The 11,014-nt window shown below is 38.1% G+C and overlaps 2 protein-coding genes across 6 annotated transcripts; one reads left to right on the forward strand and one right to left on the reverse strand.

The window, feature by feature from the left end:
• Positions 1 to 136: 136 nt before the first annotated feature.
• On the forward strand, positions 137 to 2,796 carry LOC107219584 (serine protease easter). Its single transcript, XM_015657841.2, has one exon. The coding sequence runs from the start codon at positions 441 to 443 to the stop codon at positions 2,130 to 2,132; it is 1,692 nt and encodes a 563-aa protein (XP_015513327.1). The 5' UTR covers positions 137 to 440; the 3' UTR covers positions 2,133 to 2,796.
• Positions 2,546 to 8,698, reverse strand: LOC107219582 (tyrosine-protein phosphatase corkscrew). 5 transcript variants are annotated; one of them, XM_046738578.1, is made up of 12 exons: positions 8,565 to 8,698; positions 6,506 to 6,628; positions 6,007 to 6,201; positions 5,766 to 5,928; positions 5,425 to 5,537; positions 5,055 to 5,320; positions 4,494 to 4,573; positions 4,172 to 4,354; positions 3,918 to 4,091; positions 3,493 to 3,709; positions 3,163 to 3,314; positions 2,546 to 3,078 (listed from the first exon to the last, which is right to left on the reverse strand). In XM_046738578.1, exons 2-12 carry the CDS (start codon positions 6,580 to 6,582, stop codon positions 2,905 to 2,907), a joined length of 1,794 nt encoding a protein of 597 aa, XP_046594534.1. In that variant the 5' UTR covers positions 6,583 to 6,628; positions 8,565 to 8,698; the 3' UTR covers positions 2,546 to 2,904. The 5 variants fall into 5 exon arrangements, with proteins under 5 accessions (XP_046594534.1, XP_015513324.1, XP_046594537.1 ...); XM_015657838.2 differs by lacking the exon at positions 8,565 to 8,698 and adding an exon at positions 7,664 to 7,871; XM_046738581.1 differs by lacking the exon at positions 8,565 to 8,698 and adding an exon at positions 7,664 to 7,871 and having other exon boundaries at positions 6,007 to 6,218.
• Between the last annotated feature and the right edge of the window lie 2,316 nt (positions 8,699 to 11,014).

The following is an 11,014-nucleotide window of genomic DNA, read 5'->3' on the forward strand; positions in this document are numbered from 1 at the left end:
TTACATATATTTCATTGGTACCCGGTGATGATTATAGCATTTAGTGAAAAATACTGCCTAATAAAAGTTTTATGGAGCTTTCCGTTGATAGTCACAGTCAAATGCCTGTACAACTAAATCAATTAATTTCTATATCAAACTCGGCATTTCCTTAAAATACAATCTAAAACCAATACGAGTGCATAAATATGTAATCGGTAACTTCTAGAATTCAAAATGTAATCACGTGGTCAGGCTATGGCCCAGAACAATATAAATATCTATTTTTAGAATGTGACGGATTAAACATAAGTATGTAAACGGCCGTTAAAGTATCGTCGGTCAGTGTCTACTTACGTTCGTACACAAATAAGTAACTGTACCAGGTGATGTGAAGTTCACTAGTACAGCAACGGATTTGTCAAAACAGTGCTCGCTGCGACGATTATTAACAGTGAATAATGAAACCGCTACATTTGATATTTGCGTTTTTAGTGATACGGATTTCCGCGGTGGATTCGGAAAATTGCTTAACATATAAGGGCACAAGAGGGACCTGTGTCAATATAAAGCAATGCCCGTTTCTGCTGCATCTCTTAAGAAATCGGAAATCATTCTCAATCACGAGCTTAGCGATAGAACAATTAACCAAATCTAACTGTGGCTTTGAAAAACTTGATCCGAAGGTATGTTGCAGTAGTGATCTCGACGATAACGATGATTCCCCGCTTCAAAAGCTGCCCACCCCAACAGACTTAATTTCGAACAATATGATCGGCTTATCGAAAGAGACCTCTTGCCGGACGGGAGGTGGCGATGAAGGCAGGTGTATTAATGTCAACGAATGTCCTTCACTGTACGCAATTCTGAGACAAGAATCATCAGTGACCGGTACTGGTTTGCAAGTACTAAAGCGATCGCTGTGCGGGTTTGAAAAAATGACTCCTAAGGTCTGCTGCAGTGATATTTCGCTACCCTTAGAATCTATCACCTTATCATCGGGACCAGATCATCTTACGCCAAGTCACTCGACCCGAGAGGAATGCGTCACTCCACGAGGTACGGAAGGCTCGTGTGTTAACATAAAACGATGCCAATCACTGTTCAGACTATTAAAACAATCGTACAGATTATCGTACGAGGTTTCACAGAGGTTGAACGAAGCGCATTGCGGATTTGAAAAAATGGACCCGAAGGTTTGTTGCGAGAATGAAGAAGCCAGCCCATCAAGCACGTCAAGTCCACCGGTCGTCGATCGACCGATTGACCAGCAGGAGATTCCATCGCCGCCGGATGTAACCAATCATCCTAATCTCGGCCTGCTTGAGCACGACGTTTGCGGTCCTATACCAGAGGCGAAAATTATCGGTGGTGCAAAAACTACCGTCTTCGAATTCCCGTGGATGGCTTTAATCGCCTACGACTCGGGCTCTGTACTTCCGGAGTTTCGCTGTGGCGGTTCTCTGATTACAAAGAAACACGTTTTAACCGCTGCTCATTGCGTAACGGCGCTACCTGCGAATCTACGTCTGGTCGGAGTACGGCTTGGGGAACACGATCTGTCGAAGGAAAGGGATTGCGAAACGGACGTCAACGGGTTGGACATAAACTGCGCTCAAGATTATCAAGATTTTTCTGCAGTGGGAGTGGCGGTGCACCCGGATTACTCGAGGGTACAACAGAACGATGACATTGCTTTGATTCTGTTAGACGAGGAGGCGGATTTCAGCGCAGCAAATGTGCGGCCAATTTGTTTACCCGTCGTTCCGACGATGACATTGCATTCAAAGATGATCGTGACGGGCTGGGGTGCGACAGAAACAGGCCCGCGAAGCGAAATTTTGCAGAAGGTCACTTTGCCAATCGTTCCCAACGACGTATGTGCCAGATTGTACAGAGAGCGGAACGTAAGAATATCGTACAAACAAATATGCGCCGGAGGCTCGAATCGGTCCGATTCATGTTCCGGAGATAGCGGCGGTCCGCTTCAAGCTCTAGGGATATACAACAGGCAGCCAAGAAACATTCTTTATGGGGTGGTTAGTTTCGGACCAAGAGATTGCGGAATAGAAGGGGCTCCCGGGGTTTACACGAACGTTCCATATTATATGGATTGGATTTTAAATACGATAGGAACAGAGATATATGACTAATCATTAATGAGTAATATACGTTGACGCATTAGTGTGGTATCAGAAATTTGATGCTACGTATATAGTATGACATATCCTTACACGTTCACACACGTGAGAAGAACTTCGATGTATCGTATTACGCTGTACGCATATGTTATCGCTAATAAGTTGTATATTTGTACAAAATTTTATTTATTTTAACTGTATATAAGTGTCATTGCCGATATTGTGTCACCTATGACATCCGTATTATTAGTATTTAAAGTCAATATTATCAGAACTTCTTTATACTCAATTGTTTTCCATTTGACGTTTCACCGAAAATAAAAACAAAATTCTTGACTCGACTACTAGCCCAGTTATACAGCTATTACTCATTCCCTAATCCATATTGAGTATGTATGCTGACGGGAATTTAGTAATAACAGAAATAGTTGCCATAGGGTCTTTATTTCATATTATAAATATAAATGGACAGAGAACGTTGACTTTTCCCAACATAGCATAATTTCATGTACGGGCAATTAGTTACGACAGATAAACAACGTATATCGTCTCTGTAAGCAAGTTAACCTTCATTCCCTTTCTCTCATTTCGCCAATTGAAAATTGTAAAAGGAATAAGTGAGTCTGCTCTTTGTGCACACACTCAAGATCATAAGCAATTATCTCGATATTACGTGTTACCAGAGAAAAAGAGCATATCAATATCACTTGAAAGAAAGTAGTAAGTAATTTCTTCTCTCAGTCTGTAAAGTGTTCATTCGCGGCTGATCCAATAACATGCCGAGTTACTTTGGCCTAAGCGAACCGACTGTAGTGGAAAGTGTGATATTCGTCGGGGTTGGGAAAGCAACAAGAGTTGGCGTAGGAGATGAGGCATCTCCTGATCCACTACTTACTGCAACATTGGTTTCATCGGAATATCGGATGTTTGTGTACTCACGACCCAACTGTGATGCTTTCTGCAATGTTGTTAGTATGCATTTAGAAAAGTAACATATTTTTGTAAAGGCGATGCAATTGATACTGAAAAATCAAAATAATACCTGCTGTGCCAACATGCGTTGTGAAACTGTTTCAATGTAGTGTAGAACAGCTAGATACACAAACTTGTACTGAGCTTCGGTCTGAACCATTCCTGAGCGTTGGCTTCGCACCTTTTGAATTGTACGTTGGATGTCGATTTCACATTCCAGTCCTTAAAAAAAAAAATACATGTATATCTGCATATTCTACTATACGAAGAACTGCTGAATTCACAAAGATATTGGGGGGAGGGCATTCATTTTGAAGACAGGAGCAAATATTCTTGATAATTGTGACCAGTGTGTTGCAGTAAAATAATCCCGAGGATTCTCTATAATGAAGATATTTACCATGTCGTTTGATTTGATCTAAGATCATGTCGATGACAATAAAAGTGCCTGTACGTCCGATACCAGCACTGCAGTGTACAAGAATGGGTCCGATTCCAGGAGCACCAATATTATTGCTACTAGGCACAGCAGCCGCAGCAATTTGTCTGGCATTCACGTCGTGGAGAAAGTTCAAGACGCAGCCAGGGTCCGAAGGGACTCCATGATCCGGCCACGCCTGCCAATCGTTTTCGTCTATTATTTATTATTATAATAGTTTATTAATTATTATTCTTGTTATTATCATGATCACAGATAATTTTAGTTACATCTAACAACGTATGTAAAGATCGACAAACGTACGTCACCATTAACCAAGACAGATTGTTGCTAAAGCATTCAAATATTATGTAAATTATGAATATAAAAAGAAAATCAATATGTACTTGAAAGTGGTAATGGTAAATTTTTCTGGGTTCAGAATGCTGCGGTTTGACTCCACTTAGGAGAAACTCGCGAAGAGTATAATCCGCTGTTGATATATGACCAAAAGTGCGCACTCTCCATTCTCCATATTCAGCTTGCTCACCTTCCTCTGGCCAATAGCGAGCACACTTATTCTGAAATATAAACGATTATATAAGAATCAAGAAACTTGGATTCGTATTTTCTTATGCTCTGGAATTTGATTTCTGAATACCTTTCCCCTCTCCATCTCCTTTGTTGTCATCACAATAACACGAGTATTTTCTTGGTATACCATGTGCCAGAAATCTTGAATAGTATTAGGAAGGCACCCTTGAGTAGCTATATAACATTTGGTTGATGATCCAGCATCACCCACTCCAGCACCAGTGGATGCAGCATTATCACCTTCTTCAGTCTACGTTACATTTCAAATTTTATATAAAACGTGAAAGAGTAAACATTTTAATTACAAGTTATGGTTAGATTTTTCAGTAAGTGAATTTTTGATTAATATGAAATTGAAATGGAAAAACCAATGACATATAACGACATACTCGTATATAGTTGGCATTGATGTAGTCAGCCCCTGGAGTATTAGGATCCACATCTTTTAAGCGTACTCTTGTGTGATCAACTGAAAGAGTTATAAGTAAAAATATGTTAGTAATATTTGAAATTTAGACTATGTGACTTGGTCACCATCTTCATAGACATTTTCAGTTTCAAAGTTTTAATCTAATAATTGTCATATATACATTGAATTAAATTATTATAGTACGAGGGCCCACGACTAAATCCACAGATCTCGGTAGACTAGATGACCCTAGATCTGACTAGGCGGGTAGTAACGCTCAGAAGGCCTAGCAGCTTCATGGGGGACTATTTCTACTATCAAAAAAATTTTAAATAAACATAGAGGATATTATCACATCTTATCTAATCTTGAAAATGCACACAGATTTTGTTATTTCGTTACTAAAATTTCGGTTTTTAGACATTCTGCTCATATTGTCTGACCTGGCTGCATTTTCAAGACTGTCAACAAATCTAACCCAAGTGTATGAGACCAAAATTTTGGTTGTAGGGTCTTGTACTATAATAGATAATAGTCTTACAAGGTAATATATTCTTGTAGCGATTTTTTGCTCGGTTCTCCGGACGTTGACCTTCCTTTCGAGAGAATAAATGACCACATTCAAGTTGCTGCAACGACTCAAATTCTTCCCAAAAGCCAGCTTTTCCTTTGACAGAACCCCCCGCGCCATTTCCTGTTCCGTTAGTGCAACCCCCAGAAGCATTGTACCACCCGTTCTCTTTATGCAACTGTCGTACTCTGCTCTCAATTCCGCTTGCATTAATACGAGTTGCATTGAATGGTTGCCTGAAAGAAGAAAGTCGCATAGAATTATCAGTAGAGTTACACTTAGTATATGTAGATAAGAACGATAGTTTTATCCTAAAAAATAAGAAACGCTAGTCACTTACCGCAGGTGAACAACAGTTCCACTTGTTTCTACCATTGGATTGCGTTTATAATGTTCTATAAGATCGCTTAAACTGTCAAATTTATCACCGCCGCCTACGTCAAATCCATTGTCCTGCAACATTGATTAGTTGTTTTTTTTCTCTAGTTTAGGTATGTAAGTATATCTCAAATCGACTGAAAAATGGAATAGGGCTGGGAACTACCAGCAAGTAAACTCTACTAAGACAAAGCAATTGACCAAGAAGACTAAGTTTGCTCGTTAACTCTCAGTGACGAATCGGAAATATTATAGATTTGCAGTTCCCTGACATAGGAGTTAGACGAATATAACAATAATGACCTGTGAACGTATCATGACGTGAGTTACGCGATCGTCGGTGCGCACGGACAAAACAAAATCACCCGGCTTGCTTTGAGATTCTCGCACAAGAAATGAACCGTTTTTTCCACGTTCTACCATCAATCGTTCTGCTTCTTTTCCCGACAGGTGTCCGTGAAACCACCTATGGAAAGTTCAATCAATAACTTGAGTCTAGGTCAAATCAAAAGTTTGACAGATGTGTAAAAAGGATAACACATACCTCTCAGTAGTTGGATCTGCGCAGTTTAGAGGATATCGCAGTTCAATCACTTCTCCATTTTTCTCGCGTAATTGTCCACCATTTTCCATATAGTACTGGACAAGCTCGGACAATGTTGCAAACTTTTCTCCACCATAAAGATCGTAAAAATCTCCTGTATTCTGAATTTTGATATGGGTCACTTCCCCATTTCGTCTAAAAATCATGCCGCTCTTTTAAGGCAATCAACACCAATAGTGAAAAGTGCTTGAACGCTATTAACACTACTACACTTATGTGACATGTAGATGTAAAAGCAATTTCAATATATTAGTCTGGTTATTTGATTATTACTCGAAATTATAAATAACTGCACATCATACACATAATATCATACAATAATTTCTAAGCACATAAAATATCAAGCAAATAAGTTAAATGCTGCTACTGATTATAAACTTAAATACACATTTAAAAATTGTCAAAGCAGTCTCATAACAAGAAGAATATTTTTACTCACCTCACTGACAGTGTGAAGTTTGCAGGATTAGATGAACTGGGCCTTGCTAAGAAAGAGCAGTCATATCCACGTCCCATCAACAATTTTTCCGCTTCCAAACCTGATATATTGGGATGAAACCATCTGTCGAATGCAGTGATATATAACTTTCGACGACTGTACTTTGCTTGAGTAATATAATAATACTCTTATTACATCAATATTTTAGTTCACAAAGGATGAGAAAGGCCGTCAGAGCTGCTTGTTAGAAACACAGCGTCTGTATCTTATCAGAATATATATTACTCGATTAACCTCGAGCCAAATTAAGGCGTGGATGCATCACTGCATGCCTTGCATCACTCTGTCATCGATGGTGCAATGGAAAAATAATCTATATTCATTAAAACCAGATTCCTTCCACAGCACAAAAAAGGTATTACTCAAGGCCAATGGATGCTAATACTATACGAAGTTGCAATGATAGAGCCTACAAGTTACTCTACGGCGTATTTATCTAATTTTGAATAACTTATTCTCTGACGTAGTTATTGACTGCAAACAATAAACTGTATTACAATTATTATATTAGCAAATTAATAAAATGTAGAACAATGTGTGATTAATTGAAAAAGAAACTTGCTTGTATTTGCCAGTTTGTTTGTAAATAATGAGATGCGTTTACAATGTACAGTCAGGTATAGAAAAAGTACCGTATACGTCCGAGTGTAATATTTACATTAAAATTTGTATCCTACCATCTCAGGTTATGAATACTAATCTCAATGTGATTGAAATGACTCAAAGACAGAATGTGGTTGCAAAATAGGCATCGTTGAGCACCTACTCGACCATAATTAACCATGAGTAAACGAGGCATTGAGAAATTATTGACAAATAATTTAGCTACGCGTCATCAATGCATTAGCCTCAAAGTTAGTATGCGTATTGTTAGTTAGGTTAATCATTCGTATATAGTCTTGCGAAATGCGATAGTTAATGGTGTAATTTGATGAAATTAGAATAAAGATGTTTCGCGAACCGAAAATCTTAATTTAGGTTGATTAATTCAGGTACAATTATAGCCAGTGGATATTTAAAATGACACACAACTGAAAGCATCGAGTACGAGTGGCGTATTTTTTCCCCTTTCTATGCAATTACCATAACGTGCCTCACCTGCGGGATGCCATGTCGCAACTACGATTGTAACCAGTCAACATTTACTGCTTCATTGTTTCAGTTTTAACAATGAAAATCGTAACTTGCAACGTCAGTAAACTGCGAGTGAAACTCTTTTCGAAAACTGACACCAACCTGACATTTTCAAGTGTCAACGAAAACAAAAAAACGGCCACACTGGACACTGAGAGCCAAAGGGATATTACTATGCAGCCTATAGAAGGGTCATTCGAATTACCGATTTAAAATTTCTCGTCAGTTGCATGCTCGTACCGCTGTTAGACGACGATCGCTACTCACTAATACGAGGAAATATCATAAGTTGAATTCCCTTCACCACAATACAAAAAACGAGGAGTTTGGTAAAAAATAAGTGTATGCATTGATTTTTATGCAGAAATTAAAATTCAACGGATAGAAGCTGCATGAAGAAATACACGATGCTGTACTCCTTCTTAACCGACGGAAATTTATTTTATAACAATTTCTTCGATTTACTAGCAAATAGAAACGTGCAATTGACATTCTTTCTCATATTAGATAATTTACAAAGAGCGGAATGGCATATTCGAATACCTCATGAAACTGAAAGTACTGTTAGGTAGTTCCGTTTTAAATATATTTGAAAAACTATTCCTGGTTGCCGACCGTTGACATTAGCGCCTTGCCGAATAAGAGTAAGCGTTCGGCTGTTCAACAGTAGGCGTTGGTAGCCCAGTAGGTACAGCAGTTTGAATTGTATGATATATGATTACATGAAGTGAATGTAGGACATAAATGGAGTAAGGAAGTTACAACTGCTGATATGAATTATGAAGTTGAAGTGACGCAATCATGACATCACGACTTCTTCTCATAACATGGAAAGCATATTGAGATGTCGTTGTCAAAAGCTTACTTTGTGAAACCGTATTTCTATTCCAGGATTATTTATTCTCTGAAAGGCCGGGATACGTCATTCCTACACGTTAAATCCTACGAAACATTTTACGTGACCGAACCACACATAGCTGCACATAGTAACTCAAATCACAAGTATCGCGCCGTATATACCGTTGACTGAAGATATGTAAAGACGTTCAAACCTTGGCGAATATTTTCTCTGGCCAGGTGGGTTCGGCGGTAATACTACTGTCAACTCGACTCATTGTCAGTTCCATACTGAGTTTACCTAGGCGTACTTCGTATTTTTTTCTTACGTTGTTAGAATAAGTTCGCTATTTTTTAAACCATTACTACAGATGCTACGAATTGTCGTATAATTCCTTCGCTATCCAAAACCATTGTGATTCGAATTAGGTGTAGTTCGATCACGTGTAGGAAAATTTTATGTATGATTGAACGGGTAGAAAAGAAAGCTTTTCACCTTACAGAAATGATTTACGAGTACCCTCTTATTATACCTATACCTACTTATAGGTATGTATACTAATCATGGTGGAAGAATTACATGATGCATATCTGTAGCCACATATGCGCATGTAAAAAAGAAGAAAAATGTTACATTAAGATAATTATTTATACACATATCATCGACGATCCTAGAATATTTGTGCATTGCCAGTATCGCTGTAGCACTGCTATAGCTACAGCGTGATAATACAGCAAAACCAAATTGGTTTCTTACCACAGAAGTAGTAATAAAACCTTTGAATTTTTTGTTCGATACTATTAATATTACTATCATTTCTGTTCCCAAGTATTGCAATCATGTCTACACTCTGGTGTGTATCGTTAAGTGCGATACGGAATTGATTCTGAATGAGTTTATATTTTAACTTTTGCTTTATATCGTCGGCTGAGAGCACCAATATACTATTTCAGATTTTTGTTCAACAAAACCTCATCTTAGAATTTCGTACAAAAACGTCGTATATCCTGAAAGATCACTTTGGACATACAATGTTATTCAACGCAATTCTGAGATAGGGTTTTGTTGAACCAAAATCTGAGATAAGGTTTTGTAGTACCAAATTCTTAGATAAGCATTAGAAGCTGTATTTATGTTTTTATCGCATATTTCTGCAATGAATTTTGACTTCATAATGAAAAACGGTTGAATCTGAAGTGAGTTTTACATCAGCCATATGGAATATATTTTTTTAAGAAAAAACGATTGCCCATAATCCAATGACACTGCGATGAACGCTTCGACAATTATTATTGGTGAAAATCCGAAAAAAAATAACATGTTTCGCGCAGCTGTTTGTCCTATGTAACAATTCTGTTTATCTTTGTAGAGCTGCTGGAGGTCAAGGATGGGTCCTATAAATCGATTCTGAGATTACATCGTACTCCGGATCCAAAGATACAGCAGAGAATCGAAGACATGTTCTCGTATTTTCTTAGCTGTTAATATGTACAATTTTTATATAAATTTAACAATTCTTCATTAAAAACTATACTTACAATTTTCCACAAAATAATACGCAATGTTCAAATTTTTTTAAAAATTCCTAGTCGTAGAAATTTTCACCGGGGTATCCCTGGGCATATTTTCGTGACCAGTTTCTTGGCTGGTAACTGGGCCCGGGGTATAACATGTCGTGTTAGTGATCCGGTACCTTCTTTATCGACGAGCCGTTTAACAATGGACATAGGGTTTAACCCACAGTCCTAACAGACAGGTTCATAACTAATTTTAATTGTCAATTTGAAGTAAAATCCACTGACTGAATCATTGTCGGCATCACATTTATCAATTATGGAAATGATCCTCACATTCGTTGTTCTAGCTTCCTATTCTAGCTCATAGACTGCTGCGCCAACTACCCACTTCGAACGGAACTATGTGACCAATTTTCGCGAAACGTTTCAAGCAGACAGAAAATGGTTGTGAGTGTCATTACATGCTTCGTTAACCTCCGTGGTACGGTCTCAGGGAAGATTTGTCGAACAACGTGATCCGTTAAATAACACCGATTTTACGTGTTAGAAGGAAGTTGAATAATAACTAAATTCGACAATGAGGAAGAATGCGAAAAATCTGTTGTACGACAAACTGCATAAAACTTTTGTGCTTACATGTGTTGCCGTAACCTTGGGCGGAGCATGCTTAATCGCAGTACGAGCTTACAATTATTTCACAGTGGTTCGACCGCGACGAATGCAGCTAAGGCTTGAAAATGAAAAACTATTGCTCAGCGAAGGAGTAAGCACGGATACGCAGGAGACTATGTAGCCTGATAGTCCTCGCACATTGTCAACGCATTATTTCGCTCCACCTACCTAATAGTCCCAGAAATAATAACAATCAGTTAAATAATAAATTGAAAAGCTTTGAAATTAAAAAAAGGTAATTTATTTTATATTCCTTCACCTGTTTTGATTCCATTTTTTCCATAATGC

Source organism: Neodiprion lecontei, chromosome 4, assembly GCF_021901455.1.
Source record: "Neodiprion lecontei isolate iyNeoLeco1 chromosome 4, iyNeoLeco1.1, whole genome shotgun sequence".
NCBI classification, from domain to species: Eukaryota; Metazoa; Arthropoda; class Insecta; order Hymenoptera; family Diprionidae; genus Neodiprion; species Neodiprion lecontei.